Source organism: Garra rufa, chromosome 8 (assembly GCF_049309525.1).
Source record: "Garra rufa chromosome 8, GarRuf1.0, whole genome shotgun sequence".
Taxonomy (NCBI): domain Eukaryota; kingdom Metazoa; phylum Chordata; class Actinopteri; order Cypriniformes; family Cyprinidae; genus Garra; species Garra rufa.
The window spans coordinates 15,920,790-15,947,037 of record NC_133368.1 but is presented as its reverse complement, the minus strand read 5'-3'; the positions used below and the strand labels follow the sequence as shown (position 1 = coordinate 15,947,037).

General features: G+C 36.9%; 2 protein-coding genes across 2 annotated transcripts in view; both read right to left on the bottom strand.

Moving 5' to 3' along the window:
• The window catches only part of atf2 (activating transcription factor 2), a 44,065-nt gene extending 26,946 nt beyond the window's left edge, over positions 1-17,119 (bottom strand). Inside the window, exons 1-8 of the mRNA XM_073845319.1 lie at positions 16,931-17,119; positions 16,088-16,157; positions 14,259-14,355; positions 14,047-14,165; positions 13,355-13,480; positions 9,985-10,163; positions 9,053-9,167; positions 4,431-4,517 (exon numbers count right to left, since the gene is read on the bottom strand). Of these exons, the coding sequence (XP_073701420.1) occupies positions 4,431-4,517; positions 9,053-9,167; positions 9,985-10,163; positions 13,355-13,480; positions 14,047-14,165; positions 14,259-14,355; positions 16,088-16,135 (771 nt within the window). The 5' untranslated portion in view covers positions 16,136-16,157; positions 16,931-17,119. The remainder of the gene's footprint in view (positions 1-4,430; positions 4,518-9,052; positions 9,168-9,984; positions 10,164-13,354; positions 13,481-14,046; positions 14,166-14,258; positions 14,356-16,087; positions 16,158-16,930) is intronic.
• Positions 17,120-17,265: 146 nt separating this feature from the next.
• Positions 17,266-23,735, bottom strand: atp5mc3a (ATP synthase membrane subunit c locus 3a). Its single transcript, XM_073845320.1, has 5 exons — positions 23,668-23,735; positions 23,410-23,484; positions 22,289-22,363; positions 18,298-18,488; positions 17,266-17,833 (listed from the first exon to the last, which is right to left on the bottom strand). Exons 2-5 carry the CDS (start codon positions 23,446-23,448, stop codon positions 17,719-17,721), a joined length of 420 nt encoding a protein of 139 aa, XP_073701421.1. The 5' UTR covers positions 23,449-23,484; positions 23,668-23,735; the 3' UTR covers positions 17,266-17,718.
• Positions 23,736-26,248: the final 2,513 nt, after the last annotated feature.

Sequence of the window (26,248 nt, the reverse complement as noted above, 5' to 3'; positions counted from 1 at the left end):
GGGGTGAAAACATTTGAACATTGAATTTTTCTTATTTTGTTGAAATAAATTGTTTTTATTAAATTCCTTAAGTTGTAATCAAATCAGGTCATTTTCAGGAGCTCATATTTAATAATGTGTGGCATTTTATTTGACCTAAATTTGGGAAATGACTGAACAGAGTTTAAAAATGTGACTGTTTCAGGATTTTTTTTAAGAATGGTAATCGGGTTGCAGACTTAAAGGGGTAGTTCACCCAAAATTGAAAATTAGCCCATGATTTACTCACCCTTTAGGCATCCTAGGTGTATAAGAGCCAGGGGGTGAAAACTTTTGAACAGGATGAAGATGTCCAAATGTTTCTTATTTTGTTGAAATATTTTTTTTTTTTTATGATTTCTTAATAAATTCTTAAGTCGTAATAAAATCAGGTCATTTTTAGGAGCTCATATTAAATATTATGTGGCATTTTATTAGACCAAAACTTGGGAAATGACTGAACAGTTTAAAAATGTGACTTCTTTTTTTTTTTTTTTTTTTTCTCTAAGAATGGTAATAGGGTTAGTTCACCCAAAAATGAAAATTAGCCCATGATTTACTCACCCTTCAGGCATCCTAGGTGTATAAGAGCCTGGGGGTGAAAATATTTGAACAGGATGAAGATGTCCAAATGTTTCTTATTTTGTTAAATATAATTGTTTTAATGATTTCTTAATAATTTCTTAAGTTGTAATAAAATCTGGTCATTTTCAAGAGCTCATATTTAATATTGTGTGGCATTTTATTTGACCAAAATTTGGGAAATGACTGAACAGTTTAAAAATTTTACTTTTTCAAAAAAAAATTTCTTTTTTTAAAGAATAGTAATAGGGTTAGCCCATGATTTACTCACCCTTCAGGCATCCTAGATGTATAAGAGCCGGGGGTGAAAACTTTTGAACAGGAAGATAAAGATGAAGATGTCCAAATGTTTCTTATTTTGTTGAAATATTATATTTCAAAGTCTCCTTACTTTAGTTCATCTTCGTCATTTCTACGCAGCACATGCACAACACAGACGTTTTACGTCATCCGCCTGGAGCTGCTTCCAGGTACAACCAGTTGGCACAAGCTAAATTAAAGTGAATATTACGTTTTAAATACGGACATCTTTCTAACAAAAATGCATCGATTCACTACAGCACTTTATTGGACTTGTTTTGGACTGATGAAGAGAAACACCTGCCTATGCCATTCTAAAGCTTGGACGTGCCAGGATAATTTTTAATATTACTCTGATTGAATTTGTCTGAGGGGAGAAAGTCATATACACCTAGTATGCCTGAAGGGTGAGTAAATCATGGGCTAATTTTCATTTTTGGGTGAACTAACCTTTTTAAGTCCTTACACATTAAGCCAGAAAAAAATAAATAAAGTTAAACGTTAAAAAATAAATATGACCTCATGTTGTGTCAATCATGTTTACACACTCCCTCCAAAACTTTCATCCGTCATCCGATCCTCTGCATTTTTTGCATCCGTATTAAGCATTTTGAGAGGTGTTTTGACAACTCAAAGCCACCGTACAAGCAAATCCAGAATGGTGTCTGAGAAGTTTATCCACTTTGGGTGCTTTTCAATATCCCTCCTCGTTTCCTCGCTCCTCCGTCCTCCATCCTATGACCCGGAACCCGATCGAGCTCAGCCATCTTGTAGGACATCTCAATTCTTTAATTGCACCGTGAGGAGGCAAGGATCGAGGAGTGAGGAGGCTTCCTGAGGAGTCTTGAGCGAGGATACGCAGGTGTTTCCTATGCGGAAGTGTTTTATCGACTAAATGTGACGCACTCCTCCCCCTTCGGATGTGTCATAATAATTTACATTTATATTTTACCTTTGCAGTGTAAATGATGTCATATATTTAAACAGGGCATCTTGCTTTGTTAATTATTATGAATGCCTTAAATAACGAACTTTAACAACATATGGGCAGATCTCTTTAGCGCAGCTAATGACGCTTTGAAGTGACGCTTGAGTGGTCAAGAATATTCCAATGTTCCTCCTTTCATTCCTCTATCCTCATTTCCTTTCCTTAAATCCTTCCCTCGTATCCTAAGGGGGTGGAGCTAAGACGCGAGGAAAGGAAGCAAGGAAAGGAAACGAGGATGCAAAAATAAGAAATGAAAAGCACCCTTTGTCTCACACAGCACAAAGCACTGTATGACAAACAAACAAAGTCAAAATCAAAGACAAATCTTTAGGATAACAAATATGAAAAAAAAAAACGCATACGAAAATTTCAGAGTCATTGTGCAAGGGCCTTTAGCTCCTACTGAGTGATAACTTAATTTAGGCCCAAACATTTGGTCTGAGATAACTAATAAATATATGTATTTCCCATATATTAAAGAAAAAAACTTTAACTTCAGGAACATGGATAAATGGTTCAGCTTGAGAAATGCAGTTAGCATACAATTAAAAAAATAATGAATATTTATACATAATTCTGGTCAAAAGTTTGGAAAAACTAAGATTTTCCATGTTCAACGGGAAGAATCATTCTAAAATGCTGATATGCTCAATTATTCTTATTTTAATCAGTGTTGTGCTGCTGAATATGTTTTGTAGAAACCATGATACAATTGTTTTAGGATTCTTCAAAGGAGTTGTTTACTTCCAGAACAAAAATTTACAGATAATGTACTCACCCCCTTGTCACCCAACTTTAAAATCGCACATCACTGCAGAAGTACCGACCCAGTGTTTACAAAGTGAACATGCAAAGAAGGTCAAAAGCCTTTTACAAAAAAGGTAAAACAGTGATGTAGGGCGATTTTCAAGTTGGAGGAGAAAATGAGATGGGAGTTTTTCGACATACCCTAACTGAGATGAAACGGAATACACAGAGTACACGCAGAGGTAGACAAGACGAGCATTTGAAGTTAAGTTTATAAATTGTCTTTTTTTTTAAGAAAATAATTGATCGTTTCGCTAGATGAGAACCTTCTTCCTCGGCTGGGATCGTTTAGAGCTGCATTTAAGCTACATTTTGGAAGTTAAAACTCGAGGGCACCATAGAAGTCCACTATATGGAGAGAAATCCTGAAATGTTTGCCTCAAAAAACAATTTCTTTATGACTGAAGAAAGAAAGACATGAATATCTTGGATGACAAGGGGAGTGCATTATCTTTAAATTTTTGTTCTAGAAGCGAACTACTCCTTGAATTAATAGAAAATTTTAAATGACAATTTAAAATTTATTTGAAATTGAAATGTTCAGTAACACTAAAAATGTCTTTAGTGTCACTAGCTATGTTTCCATTACTGTGTTTTTATGCATCAGAAACGAGTGAAAGAAACGTCAAAGAAAAAAAAAGTTTTTACGCTCACTTGAGGTGGTTTTTGACTTGTGCGAAAAAGGGTTAATACAAAAAATGGGAGATGGAAACATATTTTGTGAATAAATTCCTCCATGCACTCAAAAAGGCATGTGACTTTGTATTATGGGACGGCATAACCTGACTAAACAGTGGTCCTCTGAAAGCAATGACCGCATTTCATCTGCTTGGTCTGAGGCGAAGTAATTTATTAGATATGAAAAGCATTATATTCTGTGGCTTTACCTACTTTTCTTAAGTGATATTTAGGGCCAGTTAATCAGGAAGTGATGATTTTGTTGTTATTTACTCGTTGGATGGAAACGGTGCTTATTCATAAATGTTTTGTGATATTCGCAACTTTGGATGGATGGAAACCTAGTTACTTGTGATCAATTTAATGAGGCTTGGCTAAACAGTTTTTTTTTATTACCCCAAACTTTAGAGTGTACCACGCTTTTCACAAAAATAGTAAGTAGAAAACTAAATAAGAAAAAAATGTTTCTTGAGCAGCAAATCAGCATATTAGAATGACTTCTAAAGGACCATGTGACACTGAAGACTTTAGTAATGATGCTGAAAATTCAGCTTTGATCACAGAAATAAATTACATTTTAAAATAACTATAAAACAGTATTTCTTAAAAACTGTACAAATATATAACAACATAACATATTATTACTGCATTTTTAAGCAAATAAATGCAGCCTTGGTGAGCATCAAAGACGTCTTTCAAATACATAAGAAAATCTTAATTTCTCCAAACTTTTGGCAAGTAGTGCATGTATAAATTTCTCTTCAAACGTGGGAATAGCTGATCTCTAGATTTCAAAGTTCATGTCAGTAACCACTACTTCAACAGTCTCTGCTGGTCTAATTGTGTAAAAACACAAACACACATACAGTAAACACACTCCACACAGATGCCCTCTTGTGCTCCCATACAGGAACTACACAAAGTTCTATGTTGTGTCAGTGTTGTGGAACGTAAGCCCTCAGTCCCTCTGGGCTGAAGGAAAATCTGCTTACACTGAAACACACTTGCAAATGAGGCTCATGTGGATGCATATGCAAATGAGAAAGAAGGAAATTACCATCTTGGCTTCTGATTGGACGGGCTGTGGAGAGGAGGGGCCAGGGATTCCAGGGACACTAGGCACTACGGTGACTGGTCTGACCAGCTGAAAACACATACAGACACATATGAAAAAAAATCAATACATGATGAGTCTCTCACTATAAAACAGAACTAAAACAGACTCAATCAAGCCCCTCATTATCTCACAAAAACACAGTAAGAGCTCAGCATCTGTGGCTGAGCAGCTACTATGAGCAATAAAAACAAGAAAACAAAAATGTATCATGTTCAATAATGTATCAGATAATAACACCACAGCATTTTTCTATTTCCAAAAAATGAATACATAAAACAGGCTTCTTTTTTCAAAATCCTTTAGAAAACACTGCACTATGTATTAGAGAATGTATTTCTTTGTTTCTATTTCCCATCTCTCTCCTTTCCTCTTGCTGAAAGCCTACGGGACATAATCATATGCTGCTCAGTGTTTCACACAGATCATCAAGCACACACACACAGGGTCTGAACTTCCCCAGACACGTGTATGTGAGTGATAATGTGTCTCTGCATACATTACTGCGTCCCTCACAGGCTGACGTCATGAAAGCAGCGCAGTGTCCTTCATCCACCAACACACACTTAAACACACTCAATGCACTAGAGCCATGTTTAAGAGTGCTTAGATCACTTCTCAGCACACTCTGTTTCTCCATGATGAATCTGTGGAACCTGTTTACATCTGGTTACGGGACAGATTGGTTTTTACACAAGTAGTTATGAGTGTCTTAAATGTGTCTCCTGTGACCACTTGATTTGAAGAGAAAGGTTTTCAAAAAAAAAAAAAAAAAAAAAAAGGGAAAACATCTGAATCTGAATATTCAGTGTTATTTTAGTCAAGCCTCTGTGTTAACTGTACTTTGCATGTGTTTGAGACCAGATTTTTCGAGATGGATGCTATTACCAGGTATAAACGGCTGTGGATCACATCTGTCCCCACAAGAAAGTAAGGAGATCCTGACAAATAGCGGTCAGGATAAACCCCTCTACTAAATCATAATTCTGCCGCAATAAAACACAAAGGAGATGACCTTAAAATGTCTAATTAGCAAAAAAAATCCTCTACAGGCATTTTGGATGTGAAACAAAACCTGGTGAGCTGCCTATTTAGACGGCATTTTAAGTCATCATGGGTGCATTCCGAAGACTTTTTTTCTAATATTAGGCTGCTTTCTAATATAGCTTGGTTTAGAAATTCTATGACACATGTCCTTCACAGACAAGGCAATCTCAGAATGCATTCTAGTTGTTTTCATGAAGTTCATTTATACCATTGTCAAAGTTAGAATTGACAACACCCTTAGAATTAAAGACATCATCCCAAGGTAGAAGATACTAAATACAGAGGTACTATGAAAACTCTGTAACTTTAAGGGATGGTTCAGCCAAAAATGAAAATTCTGTCATTAATTACTCACCCTCACGTCGTTCCAAGAGTTTTTTGACCCTGCATAGACAGCAACACAACTGACACAATCAAGACCCAGAAAGGTAGTAAGGACATTGTTAAAATAGTCCATTTGACATCAGTGGTTCAACTGTGCCGTGTACTTAGGTAGTGGTAATTTTGTCAGCGTTTTTTTATTTATTTAGACCTACTCTGGCGTCAAATGTAAAATGTTTTTATCATATTTAGTCAGCTGGTCCTGTTTTAGTTTTAATCAAGTTTTAGTTCACTAACCCCCGGTTTCACAGACAAGGCTTAAAGGATAACTGTTGCCAAAATGCAACCTGGGCTGTTTTTTTTTTTTACTGTAAACGAGACAAACTTATATCTAAAAGCATAATTACGACAAACGAGCCGTTTTTGAGATTGACCGTGATTTAGTTTCGTGGTCAATGGCCGGTGAATGGGAGTACTAGGGGCATACATTTGAGCGCATCAAAATCGATATTTTTACAACACTAAGAAGGCTCGACACACCATGAAACTTTGCTCGAAGTATCACCTGGGTCTCTACACATGAACTCCAGCATTGAGAACATTGTTCGTGTACACAGTTTACTAAAAAGAAAGGTTTTGAACAACTCACTTACACTGTTTGAGTTTCCGCTCGCGGCCGTCTTGCCAGTCAAGAGGTGTCGATTGTTGATAAAACAGAACACAGACTGGCTAAATGCGCGTATGAATAGTTGCCAGATTGCATAAAGCCAAAAGCCGGACAGAGTACGTATCCATTTAACAAAGCTCTGATTAGTGGATTTGAGCTCTTGATAGCTGGCAAACATGAATGCTTACATAATAGAGTCTTGTACAGGAGTCTGAAATGTCAACAAAAATAAAAAGGTTTTGGTAAAGTTTTCGTTATTTTAACTACATTTTAGTCTTGTCTTTTTTTATCAACAATACTGCATGTTGATATAGTCTCAGTTATCATTTAATGACCTTATTATCATCTCGTTTTAGTCTGGAAAAACTGTGTTAACAAACATTTTTCATCATAGATTTCATTAACGAAATCTTTGCACACAAAAAGTATTTTTGTAGCTTCATAACATTAGAGTTGAACCACTGATGTCACATGTACTATTTTATCGATGCCCTTACTACTTTTCTGGGCCATTTCAGTTTCAGTTGTGTTATCTATGCAGGGTCAGAAAGCTCTCGTATTTCATCAAAAATATCTTAATATGTGTTCTGAAGATGAACAAAGGTCTTACGGGTTTGGAACAACACGAGGGTGAATATTTAATAACGGAATTTGAACTTTGAACAGGAATTGAACTTGGCACTTTTTCTGAAAGTACAGTAATGAAGAGACCTGGAAACTATGGGAGAGAAGAGAGTGTGACGGGATTGAAAAAGAACCTTAAGCCAGGACTCAAACGCTAAAAAGGACCCAAAAGCGTTATTGTGTCATATGTTGGAGAGCAGCTCACAAGGCTACACCTCCAACACCTTGTCAATTTCTGAATGACCCAGTTTAGTTGCTGAGTTTTCACAAACTTTTGGTGTGGAGTGGGTAGAGAGTTTTGATTGTTATGCTATGTCTATGACAGTGAGGGAAAAAAATATTTGATCCTCTGCTGATTTTGTATGTTTGCTCACTGACAAAGAAATTATCAGTCTATAATTTTAATGGTAGGTTTATTTGAACAGTGAAAGACAGAAGTTAAATAAGTATTTGATCACCTATCAGTCAGCAAGATTTCTGGTTCCCATGTGTTTTTTATACAGGTATTAAGCTGAAATTAGGAGCACTCTCTTAAAGGGAGTTGTCACCTGTCCACAGAAGCAATAAATCAGATTCCAAACTCTCCACCATGGCCAAGACCAAAGAGCTGTCCAAAGATGTCAGGGACAAGATTGTAGACCTACACAAGGCTGGAATGAGCTACAAGACCATCGCCAAGCAGCTTGGTGAGAAGGTGACAACAGTTGGTGCGAATGGAAGAAACACAAAATAACTGTCAATCTCCCTCAGTCTGGGGCTTCATGCAAGATCTCACCTCATGGAGTTTCAATAATCATGAGAACGGTGAGGAATCAGCCCAGAACTACACGGGAGGATCTAGTCAATGATCTCAAGGCAGCTGGGACCATAGTCACCAAGAAAACAATTGGTAACACACTACACCGCGAAGGACTGAAATCCTGCAGCGCCCACAAGGTCCCCCTGCTCAAGAAAGCACATGTACAGGTCGGTCTGAAGTTAGCCAATGAGCATCTGAATGATTCAGAGGGGAACTGGGTGAAAGTGTTGTGGTCAGATGAGACCAAAATCAAGCTCTTTGGCATCAACTCGCCATGTTTGGAGGAGGAGGAATGCTGCCTATGACCCCAAGACCACCATCCCCACCGTCAAACATGGAGGTGGAAACATTATACTTTCAGAGTGTTTTTCTGCTAAGGGGACAGGACAACTGCACCACATTAAAGGGACGATGGACAGGCCAGTTGGGTTGTGGATGGATATTCCAGCATGACAATGACCCAAAACACACGGCCAAGGCAACAAAGGAGTGATTTGAGAAGAAGCACATTAAGGTCCTGGAGTGGCCTAGCCAGTCTTCAGACCTTAATCCCATTGAAAATATGTGGAGTGAGCTGAAGGTTTGAGTTGCCAAACGTCTTAAAAACTTAATGAGAATGAAACTTGGAGAGGATCTGCAAAGAGGAGTGGGATAAAATCCATCCTGAGATGTGTGCAAACCTGGTGGCCAACTACAAGAAACATCTAAACTCTGTTATTGCCAACAATGATTTTGCTAAGTTATGTTTTGCGAAGGGGTCAAATACGTACTTCACTCATTAAAATGCAAATCAATTTATAACTTTTTTGAAATGCTTTTTACTGGATATTTTTGTTGTTATTCTGTCTCTCACTGTTTAAATAAACCTACCTGGCTGATCACTTCTTTGTCAGTGGGCAAACTTACAAAGTCAGCAGGGTATCAAATATTTTTTTCCCTCACTGTAGCACAAAAGTCTTTCAATTAAAACAAAGTAAAATAATATTTATGGTGTTAATGCCTTTAAAAACAGAAGCTGTTGTTTGCTGTCACTGAATAATGTAAAATCATTGATCTAGGAGCTGTTTATACACACTAAAGAGAGGAGTGCATGTTTGGGACACTCACAGGAATGGCAGTGGGTATGTGTACGCTGGAGCTGGCGATGGTGGCTGGAATGGCGACTGGCATCGTCTGACCGTTAGGCAGCTGAAGCAGAACCGGAAACGTGCCGGACACCGGACTGAAGACAGACAGAGAGACGGGGGAACAAAAGCAAAATTCACACCAAAAAGTAAGATTAACATAACTGTAAAACAGAAGTTGTATGCAAAGCCTTGTAACATAAATCAGCTACAAAAACAAGCTACACAGCAACATGCATTAAGTCAACATGAAACTGCAATTGCACAGCATTTTAACTTTTAATAAGGGGAAATAGGACAGGACAAATGTATCCATTAGAAATTGATTAAATAGTAAATAGAAAAGTCAGAGCTGAATAAGAGTCAACATTTACAATGCTTGTTTTTTAAAGTGTAGTCCTTAATATTAACATTAAATTACTATACCACTATAAATAATATAAAAACTATTGGCAAGATTTTACAAAGGCAGCACTGGCTTTCGGCTAAAATTAACACTAATATCAAGTTATGTAACTGTAAAGAAAGCCGTTTCAGGGCAGAGCAAGTTATTACATTTTAATGAAAAATTACACATTTTTTGATGAAAAAAAAGTGTATTAAAATAGCAAACTGTCAATCGTTTTGTGTTCATGTTGACTTTAAGTGATAAATACTGAACGTAAAAACAAGGATTTTCTTCAACTGGTGTGTGAAACGAAACAAAAGGCTCAAACAAAACCTGTCTGATGGTCAAGCACTTGTCAATTCTACGATGTAAAAGTAAAGGCACATGGATCACAAGCAACTGAAACTAAATCAAAAGTTCTCCAAGTAAATGAGTGACGAAAACGAAACACCAAATGAGGCGTAAAAGGAGAAAATGATGGTAAACTAAGAGAAGAGCAGATTAAGTAACGTTTAGAAGTTACTTACACTATCGGTCTACTAGAGGATGGGACCTGGGTTATAACAGAGCTAGATGTTGGAGATGGGAGAGCTTGCTGAATAACAACACCAGCCTCATTGCTGGCCAGTAGTACATTGGGGACTTGGAGGGAGGCAGGACGGACTATAGTGGATGGAGGCAGAGAGGCCGGCTGCAAAGAAACCTCCTGAAAACACCACACGAGAGCCAAGCTGCATCAACCGCTCACACAAAACTACACTGTCCAATACTGATCTTAGACTGATTTTGATTCTGTTAGTAGCCTTTACACCACAGGAAGCACATACATTGCTCATCCGTAAATTAAGAGACTGCAATTTGTTGTGACTTACAGGTGATAGATGACTGAGGGCTTATAGCTGTCAAAAAAGTCACTCTCAAAAAATTACTTTAATAGGGCCCTATGAAATCCATTTCATTTATTTTTCCTAAATTCTGTTTTTTATTCTCATTTATTTTTTCTGGATTAAATTTGTTCTCAGTTTAAAATTTTCTACTCTGTTTTAATGGTTCAATTAAATAAAAAAAATAATCAAAAAGCATGTCTAAATAATTGAAAGTTTTTTTGTTTATAGAATTTTATTTTCACCAAATTCTGTAAATTTTCTGGGTTTCATTAAATTCTAATAATCAAAAGTATCTCTTTTTTAAACTTTTAAACTGTAAAAATTTCCATAAACTGGTTTTCCCATTAAACACAGTGTATCTATACTCTGTATCTAATTTGTGTTGCTGTTGGGACAGGATGTTGAAAAAAAGAATGGTCATAATGCGAGTAATAATTGGCCAGATTTTCATAATAATATCAAATAAGAATATTGATTTATTATTTATGTTCCTATTCAATTTTTATGTCTGCCAAAATGCATAATCAAAATGATTTTAGTCCTGGTGTCCTAGTGGATATGTACGAAATAATGTACTGTTTCATAACAGGAAGTCATATTTGGATTTGAAAACCCATAATATTTTCCTGAGATGTTGCTCTATGATAAACAATTTGAAAATTATTCAGATTTAAATGACAATTACAAAATATTGTCATATTTCCATAAGGATGTACAATTTTTCACTAAATAAATTTTAGCCATTATGCCATTATGGTCCGCGGAAATCATAGGGCCCTATTTTACTGCAATTAAAAGTTTGGGAGTACGATTTTTTAAATAGTTTTTAATAGTTAATAATTGTAATATATTTTAAAATGTAATTTATTCCTGTGATGCAAAGCTGAATTTTCAGCATCATTAGTCTTCATTGTCACATGATCCTTCAGAAATCATTCTAATATGCTGATCTGCTCAAGAAACATCTCAGTGCTGAAAACAGTTGTGCTGCTTCATATTTTTGTAGAAACTGTAAAACATTTTCTTTAGGAAACTTTGATGCATAGGAAGTTCAAAGGAACAGTGTTTATTTTTAATATATATATTTTTTATCAGTAGGGTTGCACGGTATACCGGTACAGTACTACGGTAGTATCGCAATACTAAAGCTTACAAATACCCGCGGTGCCATTGCATTTTTTAAACGGTAGTATCGCCCATACGGTAGCACCGTAAGATATGTTGCATGCAAGGCAGGAACACTGTTTAAAACGTTCATGCACGCCAGCAGAAACATTACAAGTTGACTGCCAAAATGCCTTTCTGCTGTGTGTTGTGTAGTACAGTCTGTGTCTACGCTTTATGTGCTATTCAGTGTTTCCCGACGCTTCAGTTCAGTTTGAAATGAGAAGTTGCGCGCGCACGTCGTTGTTCACGCTGCAGTTTATCAGAAGAGAGGGTCTGATTCAGACCGTCTGGTGTTATTTAAAAAGTAGCAGCTCAAGAATCAATTATTCAACATCAAAATATTTTACTAGAAAGAATTTTCGTATTTTTATTCATTTGCCCACTTTTAGAACAAGTGTAATAATTCGTTTCTGGAAGCATCTTTGCGATCATGAATGCAATTCCATTCATTAACATAGTGGTTTTGCACTTAGTTCTTATCAATCATTATATATGTATTTTTTAACATTATAAATGAATACGTTTTAATATACAAGCTGCTAACTTGGAAATTTTAAGATATGGGCCATATCTTAATGGCAGCAAAAATGCTCGTGACAGTTCAGCAATATGACACGAGCGAGATGTTTTTGTTTCGTTTCTGTGTTTGAATCCGAATCCGAGTTGGTTTGGGCGAATCACTGATTCACTAAGCCATTCATGAAAAAAGTCATTTGATTCACTCTTGAATGATTCAGCCGTTTTTGAAAGAATCGTTTGAACGACTCAGTTATTTAATCACGAACACTGCTGCCACCTGCTGGCGGTTTTAAGTTTCCCATCATATACATTATTTTCAAACATATTTCTATATTCAGAGTTTTGCATTTAAAACATTAATCTTATAACATTATTTATGCAATTATAAGTACAATCTAAATGTCATGAGTTTTGTTTACATGATTTCCTGGATAACAATAGCCAGTCATTCATTCACATTAATGAAGTATTCAGAGAAAAATCTTGCCTGTTTTGATTTACATCTTTTTATTTATGAATTTTTTATGTGCATGGTATCGTGATACTACTTGGTATCGTGATACTTCAGCTGGTATAGTATCGTAAGTCATTTTTATGGTATCGTGACAACCCTATTTATCAGTTTATTGATTAAAATTTACAGTTTATTTATCAATTAATTTAATTTATTTATTTAAAACAAACTTACTAACCTTTACTGACTTTTGAACAGTAGGGTAACTACTGTAATTAAGAAATGTGTTCACATTAGAGACAATGAGTAAAAGATCATGGTTCTTCTAGAGATCATAGAGTGTGTCTATAGATCACAGAGTGAAATGCTTATTCATGAAAGCTGTTACAGCTTCAAACTTAAAGTCAGAATCAGCATATTTGTTGACTTGGGAAGGAAGTCTCATCTTCTTCACACACTCCAGCCAGTAAAGAGATTTCTTCATAAAGCTATACCACTTTTTTCTTTTTTGTATCTCTACGATGAGATGTATTTTCATCTGAAACCCAGTAGCTCTGGAAAAAGCTCTGGGACAAGCTAAATCAAGCAGCAAACACCTTTCACTTGCTGAATGAGGAAAGAAGGCAGTCAAACAAACTGAACTGCTAACACACAGGTTATAGATAGGAAAGTACCACAAACCAATAATTGCTGACAACACAGTTCTGCACAATATGACCCTAGGATCCTCCAGGGTAGACTTTCCCTTTCATTGATCTACTACAAGATGAGAACAACTTCAAGTAACAAACACAGAGGTCCTAAAGCAAGTCCTACCCATAACTGCAAGTGTTTATGTAGCTCTCTGTATGGTAGAGTCCTGTTTCTCACCTTGTCGTCAGTAGTGGTGGACTCAGGGTGGGGAAGGGGACTGTCTCGGTGGGACTCAATGGGTGTGTGCTCCTCTATTTTGTTTCGAACAACAGGAGTCGCAAGAGGAGACAAGTCCAGTGGCAACTGAAATAAGCACACATACATCAATGTTTGATTACGCATATAACACCAAAACAGCAAGGGAGGAATGTGATTTTATCCATTGGGATTTGAATGGATTTTAATAATTGTTGCTGCACAACACTATTACTATACTAGATTTTCTAGTAAATTTCACAAATATTAAATCAGAAAAGGAAAGGAACACATTGAACCAAACACATTTTGTTGACAGTAATGACCTAATGGCAGCACATGAAATCATAATAATAATAATAACTAATAATTAAGCAGCAAATCAGCATATCAGAATGATTTCTAAAGGATCATGTTACACTAAAAACTGCAGTAATGATACTGAAAATTCAGCTTTGCATCACAGGAATAAATTACATTTTAAACCATATTCAACTAAAAAACAGTTATTTAAATTATAGTAATATTTCACAATTTTACTGTAGTTTTAATCAAATAAACACAACTTTGGTGAGCACAAGGTTATTTCAAAAACATGAAAAAAAAAACTTACTATCCCTAAATCTTTGAATAAAAATGATCACACAGCTGAAATTATAAACTGACATCTTTACCTTTTTAATGTCATCCTCTGTGGCCTTTTTAAAGTCATGCTCAAATGGGCTGGTGAGCTCGTTAAACAGCCCGACCTCCTCGCAGTTCTTCAGGAAGCGGGTCGGTGTCGGTGTCTGGTCTGCAACAGCAACCCATAAAGTCATAAACCCATGAATAATAATACTTTATTTTCATTTGCTTTTATTACGAACCGTTGACTTTTCAGACTCACCAGCGATGATGACACTGTCATTGCGTGCTGGACCAAATCTCAGGGTCATCTCATGCTTGTGTTTATGCACCGCCAGGTGGTCTTCATTTGTGAATCGCTGTTGCAGACAGAGTCATTATGTAGATGCATGCACCATAAACAGTAATATAAAAAGAGAAAATGGACAAAAAGCAAGCATGCAATTTAATTGCATTTTTTAAATATACAGTCAAGCCCGAAATTATTCATACCCCTGGCAAATTCTGACTTAAAGTTACTTTTATTCAACCAGCAAGTTTTACTTGAAGTTTTGACCGGAAATGACACAGGCTTCTCCCAAAAGATAATAAGACGATGTACAAGAAGCATCATTGTGGGAAAAAAAATATTTCTCAGCTTTTATTTACATTTGAACAAAAAGTGGCATGTCCAAAATTATTCAAACCCTTTTAATAATCAATAGAAAAGCCTATTTTGGCTATTACAGCAATCAAACGCTTCCTATAATTGCTGACCAGCTTTTTGCATGTCACCACTGGTATTTTCTTTAGCGTGAGCTCCAACTCTTTCAGGTTGGAGGGTCTCGTTGCCATCACCCTGATCTTTAGCTCCCTCCACAGATTCTTAATTGGATTTAAGTCAGGACTCTGGCTGGGTCACTGCAAAACGCTAATGTTTTTGTCTGCTAACCATTTCTTCACCACTTCTGCTGTGTGTTTTGGGTCGTTGTCGTGCTGAAATGTCCACTGGTGCCCAAGGCCAAGTTTCTCTGCAGACTGCCTGATGTTGTTGTTGAGAATTTTGATGTATTGCTCCTTTTTCATGGTGCAGTTTACTGTGATTAGGTTCCCTGGTCCACCGGCTGAAAAACACCCCCAAAACATTAGGTTTCCACCACCATGTTTGACAGTGGAGATGGTGTTCTTAGGGTTGAAGGCTTCTCCTTTTTACGCCAAATGAAGGCTACATCATTGTGGCCAAACAATTATATTTTTGTTTCATCTGACCATAAAACAGAAGACCAGAAGTCTACTTCTTTGTCCAGATGAGCATTTGCAAACCACATCTGGAGAAGCGGTGTCCTCCTTGGTCTGTGTCCGTGGAACCCAGTGGTGTGCAGTGTCCGTTGGACTGTCTGCCTTGAGATGTTGCCACCAGCAGAGCCCAGATTCATCAGGATGGCCTTGGTGGTGATCCTTGGATTTTTTTTAACCTCTCTCACTATCCTCCTGGCCAGCACAGGTGCCACTTTTGGCTTCCGACCACGTCCTCCGAGATTTTTCACAGTGCGGAACATCTTGCATTTTTAATAATACTTTGCACTGTAGCCACTGGAACTTCAAAACATTTAGATCTGGTCTTATAGACCTTTCCTGACTTGTGAGCAGCCACAATGCACAGCCGCAGGTCCTCAGTGAACTCCTTTGTCTTAGCCATGACTGTCCACAAATCAACAGCAGAGAGCTTCTGTTTTTCACCTGTTGAGTTGATTAAAACAGCTGTTCCCAATGAATCAGGGTAATTAGGATGCTTTAGAACAGCTTGGACTATTTGGAATGGTATAGAACTTTGGATTTTCCCATAGAATGTGACAGTTTGCAAAGGATATGAATAATTTTGGACATGCCACTTTTTGTTCAAATGTAAATAAAAGCTGAGAAATATTTTTTTCCCACAATGATGCCTCTTGTACATCGTCTTATTATCTTTTGGGAGAATCCTGTGTCATTTCTGGTCAAAAAAAAAAAAAAAAAACTTGCTGGTTGAATAAAAGTAACTTTAAGTCAGAATTTGCCAGGGGTATGAATAATTTCTGTTAGTGCTTAAAGTGTGTAACAGTAATCTCATACCTGTCCGCAGCCAGGAGCCGTACAGAGAAACGGTTTATCATCACTCATATTCACAGCTTCAGTCTGCCACCTGAAAACATGGAAAAACAATTTGTCATTCAGCAACAACTTAATAATTTACAGCCACACTTAAGATCAAAAACGTGTGATTTATAAGCATTAAGCATTATTCAACAGCCATAACCATGTGTAATAATAAGTATTACTCTGCATTACTGTTACTAAGAGCTGAATGATTTGTGTTGTGTCAGACTAAGTTGTCAAAGCAGGTTTGAAAGGACACAGACTTTTGAAAGGATTTTATATGCATCACTATCTGTGTAATTAAAACACTTGGCATAAACTATATAAGCCTATGGGTTTATTAAACCCTTCAATATTTCACATACAGTAATGTAATGTACTATAATGATCAAGCTGATGCTCATTGATAACAGCACAACCTATTGTCACCTTCTGCTTTAAATTTCTCTAAATAACACTATATCTTTATATTCTCACATAGCTAAACTCAAACCGCTTGTATCTTTAACCACAAACCTGCATTTCTTCAGTGTATTTCCAGCGATACAGGTACTGTATCAACACTAAACAGATTGTTTACATCAGTCACAGCAAGCTAATCAATGCTTAGCCTCACCTCTTATTCATTTCAATGGGAACTCAGCTAGCTGTTAGCATGCGTCGCCATATTAACAACAAAGAAACACCGACAAGCTTTGAATGTGTCATAAAACGTTATTTTATTGTGTTACATATTTAGGCTGTTCTGCTAGCCACCCGAAAGCTCGCGTAAAAAGGCGTGTTTGTTTGTAATTGCTGTGCATTGACGCGCTTACTCACCCGCAGGCTGAACCCTGAAGAGCCAAAGCCCACTTATACCACCTCTCGCGAGATCTAGGCACTCCGCTCGAACCAGAGCCAAGCCCTTTAAACTCTAATCTCGCGATAAATAAATGCTCCGCTGACCCCTTCAGAGAGAAAGCACTGACACTTTAAATCTCGCGAGCTATAAGCTTTCCAGAATTGAAACTTCGTTATCATATTTAACGCATGGATTTTTATTGTAATGCGTAATATTTATGCATAGGCTTCACAAGGTTAGAAACATATTTAGCATCCTTCGTTACGTGTTTAAATAACACTGTGAATAAAAATATATACAGACACCACAAAAATAAGGTAAACTGTGATCTAAATTTATTTAATGCAATTTACAAAAGCAATTGAGGTCTTAATTGGCTTTCAACCAATTGCTATAAATTTACAGTCATACTATCGACCAGCAGTTTAACCCCTGAAAACATCTGAATGGACCCTTGCAGTCTACACACACAACATTATGTCTATTCTGATGTACAGAAAGTGCTATCAGGTTCTTTACTTCCATGGCGAGTTTTAGGTTGATATTCCGATGGAGCTGTTGCTTTCTCATTCAGTGGGCACGAACAGGCTCGGGGAGGTTAAACAGATAAACAATTTTTATTTGTTACATGATTTCTTTTGACAGAGTGGACTTCGCATTCATACATTTTCTCTCGCAGAGACCGACAGCAGACGTTTTGGTAGCAACAGCAAAAATATGTAGTCACAACTGTACTATATATGCGTTTACACTAACTAGCTGATTTTTACATGGCAAACAGGATCAAGAAAGCAACCATCAAACAGAAGAGCCCCATGGCCTCAGACAGAGCGAAACCCAGGATGGCGTATGAGAAGAGCTGCTGCTTTAGAGATGGGTTCCTGCAAAATGACACAAAACCATCTTTTATTGGAGAGACATTTGGAAATATCCTGACAATGTAAGACCTGTAAGACTTTAATGATATACAATATAGTTCATTTGTAGTTAATTATATACAATATACTATATTTTAAAAGAACTCATTTATAAAAGAATCCCGAAAAACAAAAATATTAAGCAGACAACTGCTTAATTGTTTCTTGAGCAACAAATCAGTATATTGAATGATTTCTGAAGGATCATGTGACACTGAAAACTGGAGTAATGATGCTAAAAACAGGAATAAATTACATCTTACAATATATTAAAATAGAAAACAGCTCTTTATTAAATATTACTGTTTATACTGCATTTTTGCTTCATTAAATGCATTCTTTGAGAGTCTAAGAGACTTCTTCCCAAAAAACAAACAAAAATAAAACAAAATTATTATATAATAATGTGAAATTTGGCCATCTCTTACCTGGCATATCCGATGATAAGGCTACCGAACACTGTTCCGATTCCAGCACCGGATCCAGCCACTCCCACGGTGGCAGCTCCCGCTCCAATGAACTTAGCAGCGGTGTCAATGTCGCGGCTCACAGCGCTGGTCTGGAAGCCTCTGAGGGCCACCTGAGTGAAGGGCGACTGAGGCAGAACAGCAGCACTGACCTACAAGAGGAAGAGAGGACTTACTTGACCTCTACATGACACTAGTGTCCGGTCTGCCACCTGCTGTCCCATAACAGCAATAGCTAGAGAGCTCAAACATGACATCTACAGTTGAAGTCAAAAGTTTACATACACCCTGCAGAATCTGCAAAATGTTAACTATTTTACCAAAATAAGAGGTATCATGCAAAATGCATGTTATTTTTTATTTAGTACTGACCTGAATAAGATATTTCACATAAGACATTTACATACAGTCCACAAGAGAAAATAAGCTGAATTTATAAAAATGACCCTGTTTAAAAGTTTACATACACTTGATTCTTAACACTGTGTTGTTCCTGAATGATCCACAGCTGTTTTTAGTTTAGTGATAGTTGTTCATGAGTCCCTTGTTTGTCCTGAACAGTTCAACTGTCTGCTGTTCTTCAGAAAAATCCTTCAAGTCCCACAAATACTTTGGTTTTTCAGAATTTTTGTGTATTTGAACCCTTTCCAACAATGACTGTATGATTTTGAGATCCATCTTTTCACACTGAGGACAAATGAGACTCATATGCAACTATTCCAGAAGGTTCAAACACTCACTGATGCTCCAGAAGGAAACACAATGCATTAAGAGCCTAAAATTTTTTTTTGAATTTGAAGAACAGGGTAAATTTAACTCATTTTGTCTTATGGGAAATACAGAAGTATCTTCTGTAGCTTCTGAAGGGCAGTACTAAATGATATAATTATGATATTTAGGCAAAATAAGAAAACTGTTCTGTTCAAAAGTTTTCACCCCCGGCTCTTAATGCATTGTGTTTCCTTCTGAAGCATCAGTGAGTGTTTGAACCTTCTGTAATAGTTGCATATAAGTAGGGCTGCAACTAACGATTATTTTGATAATCGATTAGTTCGCCGACTAATTTTTCGATTAATCGATTAGTTGGCTTAAAAATGTCAATTATTTATTTATTTTTTAAATCACACTATTCCACATTCTGAATGCTATGAAAACACAGTGCTTAACAATTTACAACAATTCACCTTTCGTAATAAAGAGAAAAAACAAATATCTGAAGAAAAACACACTAACAAGCATAAAATACAGTGTTTCTGCTATTTATTCTGCCGTGTCGGTGTTTAGTGTCCCGCCTACAGCAGCATCAGCGAGCGCAAGTGCCTTCAGCAGAGTTCCACGTTCAGATGCACGCAGTAAGATTAAACTGGCCGCAAAGCCCCAGCTAAAGTAATTACCATGAATGTGGCGGGGGAAAATTAAGGAGATATTCAAATTATTTATTAATAAACTAGTATTTTCTGAGTCAGTTTCGCAAAGATCTGCTCACTGGACGCGCTTTTAAAGCCTAAATGCATCTTTATGGATTAGGCCTATCTAATAAAATAGTTTTGTTTTCGATTTAAATTATTTCGTTTTATAGTAGTGCAGTAATAATTTAAAGTAAATGTATTACTCTTACATTTATGAGCAAAAATGAAGTTTCACATGGCGCTTGCACCTTCATGTCCTGTAAAGCTTTCACTCTGCGCACAAACGATTACATGTGCGCCTATAGGGCCTACACATTTATCCAAGTTAAACGATTAAACTAATATTGTGATATGCTTTCAGTTTTTTTATATATATATCTAAGGATTTTAATTTAAATCGTGATGATTTGAGAAGGCTAAATTCATATGTCGGCCGCTGGGCGCTTCGTTACTTTAAAAAACAAAAACTTGAATTTCACAAATAAAAAGTGTTCCAAATATATTTCTAAATTAACTTTATAAACTAAAGAAACGAAAATAAATGTAATTACCTTGTTATTAAAAACAGCAGCTGCGCAATGGGGAAGAGAAAGAGAGGTTCCAGCCGGAATCGGGCCAGTAATTCTAATCAGCCGTCGAGGTTGTTTTTTGCAACGAATGTTTGTTTAATAGCCCATTTAACTCTTATTTAGGCTACTTTTTTATTTAAATGTTTTATTTCGTTGATTTATTTTAGCGTTTTGTAGGTTGCTTCTTCAACGACGGAGTTGCTAAACACGCTCGTTTGTTAATAATGTTTGAGGCTCATTTCTTTATATATAAACACCGCACCACCGTAGTTGGTAGAAATCTGCCACCGTCACAGCCCTGGCCTATAGTTCCTACCCTTCATAAATACGTGCACTACATATTGTATTTAAATAAATCTAAATTTAACATTCAACGGCTGACATGAATGTTTTTGCGCTGACTCAGTATTAAGTGTCTCCCTGTCTGTGTTCTTTGTTCCGGCTGTCTGACGCTCATTCAGTAAAGATTTAAACTTAACACAGACTGCCAGGATGGACTTTTATGCATAAATGGAAATGCTTGTGTGAATTTGTGACATTTACAGATAAGGATATGACCGAAAACTAAAAGTTTACATACGAGCATGCGAACGGATCTGTCAAAGCGCCTCACAGGGCAAGCCATTATCAGCTTCAAAATAGAGATAGTTTAAAATAAAGAATTCTCATGTTTTGGGTAGCTCAGATCACGTATCTCTCCCGCAGCATCTCAGTCTGTTTCCTCCACTCTTCTTAGATGCATTATGTCTATAGACATGCGTCATTCAGTGCTGTAATTTGACGTGATCATCTGAAGTGCACGTGCACTGTGGGCGGACCCGACTAATCGATAATGAGAATCGTTGTCGACGAATTTCATTATCGATAATAATCGATTTTATCGATTAGTTGTTGCAGCCCTACATATAAGTGAATCAGTTGTCCTCAGTTTGACAAGATGGATCTCAAAATCATACAGTCATTGTTCAAATACACAAAAATGCTGAAAAACCAATGCATTTGTGGGACCTGAAGGACTTTTCTGAAGGCAGACAGGCAGTTTAACTGTTCAGGACAAACAAGGGACTCAAGAACAACTACCACAAAAAAAACAAAAAAACAAAAAACACTGCTGTGGATCAATCAGGTAACAACACTTCAAGGCCCGGAAAGGTAGTAAGGACACTGTTAAAACAGTCCATGTGACATCAGTGGTTCAACCGTAATGTTATCAAGCTAGGAGAAGACTTTTTGTTGCATGAAGAACACACAAATGACTTTATTCAACAAATTATTCTCTTCCATGCTTCTAGGATTTGATGCACATTCATAAGAGTACCACAAAGTGCGTGTGGCTCTGGTGACGCAGAAGCCAGTGTTCTGGCCTAGAACGTCCATCTCTCTTAGTTTATTGTCTGTATATTCTGGTTTAAATAAGTAAGGCTGGGCAAAAAATAGCAAGTCATTCTCTCTGTCAAAATCTTCAGATATATTTACAAAGTTTTATAGACAGTGTGCGATTATTTCTGCTTGTAAACTAGGCACAGTGCATCTGGTGTCATGGTACTCTCATTATTTTTTAAATATTATCGTAGCTTATAAAATTATGGTTGAACCACTGGATGTCACATGGACTATTTTACCAATGTCCTTACTACCTTTTAGGACTTTGAATGTATTAGTTACATTGCTGTCTGTGCAGGGTCAGAACACTTTTAGATTTCATCAAAAATATTTTAATTTGTGTTCTGAAGATGAATGAAGGTCTTAAGGGTTTGAAATGACATGAAGGTGAGTAATTAATGACAGAATATTAACTTTTGGGTGAACTTTCCCTAACATGCTTCTTGCGGATATTTAAAAGAAAGTAGATACAGTAACTGTTTATCTAACAGTCTTTGTATGTTAAAATCAACTTCGAAGCATGACCTTTAAGAGTTACTATAAATGAAAAGAGAAATATATTGAAAGTCGAAAGGCAGGTTTGACAATCACCTCTGGTTTGATCTCTGGTCTGGAAAGTAGAGCAGCAGAAACTGGCCTGTACAAGGACCTGGATCCTGCACGCACCTGAAACACACGAATACACGGAGTTATTAGATTATGGAAGATTAGTCAAAAAGCAGTGAATCTGAACAGTGGTAAACAGTACAGTCTTTTCAAAGACATGCATTCTGGAAAAAGCCGGTTTATAAAGTACGTACAGTTACAGTTCAAGGTTCACCACAAGACAATCATGCAGATCAATGACGATGCATTTATATAGTCTCCATATAGGACAGATCCATAAAAATAAAAAATAAAAACTCTATGCTTTCACTTTTCCAATGTTTATGCTTTCATTATTCTTGAATATGAATTTAAACAATGATTGAAACCTTGAATTGCTGGCACTTCTCGTGTCTAACCATCTAATTAAGAACTGCTTGTTGTATTCCTCAACTGCAAGTTGCTTTGGGTAGAAGTGTCTGCTAAAGGGATAAATGTAAAACTCTTCACCATAATGGTTTTAACCAACAAGGTTAATGACAGTCTACTGCAAAGATGCCACTACCACAAAAAAAAAAAAAAAAAGTCTACAAACTGTTACTAGGCTAATGAATGTCACAGGTTCAGACCCCTCCATTGTGCCCTTGATAAAGACAACCTTAACCTCAAGTTACTCCAGGGGGAGGGATGCCCCTGAAATAAGTTACACCAAGTTACATTAAAACTAAAATCAACCTATTTGAGGTGGCAGAATCAGAACAGGACAGAACAGGACGTAGTATCTTATTCACCGCATGCAGATACAACAAGAAATACCAGACTGGGAGGGCACAACCATCCACTAACTAAGAGGCTGACAAGATTAACGTGTTATTAACCAGCACAGTGTTTGACCTTAACTTGTTAACCGTTCTGCGAGCTCAAAATTTTGAAACTGAAGCAAAAGGTCAAAGGTAAACTACAACAGTGCGTAACGTTTACGTCAACCCTGTTAAACGCGTCTAGAAATGAATGAATTAACGCTAACGTTACTCACGTCAAGTTTAAAACCTGCGGGCCGCTTTCTTTCATTCACACAGCTAGTAAAGAAGAATAAACCATGTTTTTCTGAGAGTAACTTTACTCACCAGGGCGGGTGTGGAGACGAACTTTGCGCAGGTGAACATTTTGAAAGGTGAGTGTTTTGGAGCGGCCCTGGACTTCTGCAAAGACAAAATATAAGGTCAGAGAGGATCTATAAGAAGAGCTTTGGAAATACGGCGGTCGTACACAACGAATACGTTTCTTAACACTATCCCGATCAAACCCGCGACTCTGAGATCACACAGACTGAAGATGAATGTAGATTTATGTTTTTGGTATGAATGCTAGCCTATCCAACTCACCGAAAGCAGAGGTCGAACCACCGGTTGTACTGCGCCTGCGCACAACGGACACTGCGCAAAGCCCCGGATATTAGTCTGACGTCAAAGCAAGGTCGTTGCGTTCGAGCTTTATTGGAAAGAGCTCAGAGACAATTCACAATGCCAAAGCAATCCGAAATAGTTTTGTATTTTTTGTATAAACAGCTTTTCAGATGAAAGATTTATTTAGTTTGTTTATTTACTTTTAAAATAGTATTCAAATTGATTTATTATTATTATTGTTGGAATTTAAATACATAACATAGAGATGTAACAAATCACAAGTGGGCACACAAAAAAAATTATATATATATATATATATATATATATATATATATATATACACACAAAAACAAATAATGGATGTTCTCATATTTGTTTGAGATTCAAATAATCCTTAGTGTTATATACTAATAATTAATTATTTATTTTTATACAAGTTATGACATTAAGGTCAAAATAATTGGCTTAACGCTGTTTCTTCATGCACCTGTCAAGAGATTTTGAGCTTTTTGGTGTTTCATAAAGTGTTTTTTTCAGACTAGTGGAAAGAAAACACCCGAAGGACACTGTTAAGTGTTTCTTTTATAGCACTTTATCTATTTGTGTCAATAGATTTCGATTACACTCCATAATTTTGAAGGCAGTTTTCTTCAAATAAGTTTTTTCTCCTACACCGAGCCATATATCTCCACTTCAGTTGCACTTACACACACCAAACTTGACATTTTTATTCCTGTCTATATTCTGAAGGTTTTTAAGGAGGGATTTGTTCATATATCATTTACTTTATTTTATACATTCATACATATACATACATATTCATACATACAACATTTCATTCCCCCCAAAAATGGTAAAAAATATTTTTTTCTGTTTTAAATTATGTGTGACAATATGAGATACCCAATATTCCCTCTGTAAAAACATTTGACTCTAATATGTCAAAAAATTCAATAAGAATTTTGAAACTGACTTCATCTAGTGTTTAGCTTTATGTATAAGAAATGTATGCAAATTAGCGTGCATATTTCAGTAAATAATGACTCATTTGCATATTTAAACTTAAGATTTTAGAAAACGTGTAATGCAAAAAAAGTTTGCAATTATCAATGTAATCAATCAACTGGGTAAGTAATGTGATAACTATTAGTTATTTTTTTTACCCTATTTGCTTGCAGTGTCTCGCCTTAAAATGATAATTAATACATGAATTAGAGCAAAAAAAAGTTCAAATTATAGGCTACTTCAAAAAGAATCGTCATTTTATGTCCGTTTTCATATCATAATATAGACTTTTTGTATTGTAATTATGATTTACCAAAGCATGATTTGCTTTTATGGCAATAATGGGCTTCTATGTATGTACTCTATGCAAATGTTGGGGGCGTAACTATTAACGATCGCGACTCTTACATAATAGTCTGTGTTATGTTGGAATTGACCTATTTTTCAGTGGTCTTTTGCAAACACTATAGTGTTAAGATATATAGATTTATATAAGAAAACAATGGTGTTTAAGACTTACAGTATGTCATGTCCATGTACTGAACTGTTATTATTCAAGCCAAGGTAAATACAGTTTTCCATTCTATGGCACCTTTAATCCATCCATGCAAATATACACGATACATTTGGCTGGTTTCTCAGATGTAGACAATGCTGTCCCAGAGCAGCTGTCACTGAGCGTCTACTTAAAGCCGTACAGTTTCACATGCTGTATTTGTCTGCTTGAAGGTGATGAATGGCCTGTCGGTGCTATGGGTTGTGTGGAGGTTCAGGTAATGAGTGCACTGAAACACTAGTGCAGTCTGTCCGCCTCAGGTGTGATCAGTACAGGTGAGAAGCTCTCAATCACTCCCGCTAATACAGGCCATGGACAGCTGACACACGCTGAGGGCCCACAACACCCTGACATTTTTATGTAACTATCATTACACTGTAATATTGTTTTTTTTTTTTGATGGTATACATGAAAACATGTTTCAAATATTATAAAACCTGTTATTCTCTTTCATGTTGTAGTTGACCGCGCATTCCAGGGCCCAGTTTATGGCGAGGGCCCCTCCCTGGCCACAATAGGGGACAAAAGTTTGCTACATTTTGATTGGATCTTGGTGGACTAACATAAGCAAACATGAACACCTAAGGGGCATGGCTCTCCCTGATATAAGTAAGACAGGGAGATGGCTTCTACCACCCAATGTGCCAAACTCTGTTTGGAGACAGCATTCCCTTTCTGCTGACCTCCGAAGCAGACAAAGAGCTGCTCGGTGCGCCTGAAGTGCCGAGTACGGTCTACGTAAATACGCAGAGCACGAACAGGGCACAGCAGCGCAGAAGCTGGGTCTGCCTCCTCCGGGGGCAGAGCTTGCAGGTTCACCACCTGATTGCGGAAGGGGCGTGGTGGGAACCTTGGGCACATAACCAGGCCGGGGTCCCAGGACAACGTGAGAATCTCCGGGCCCGAACTCAAGGCACGTTTCGTTGACAGAGAAGGCTTCTAGGTCCCCTACCCTCTTGATGAAGGCCAGTGCGGTCAGGAGCGCTGTCTTAAGTGACA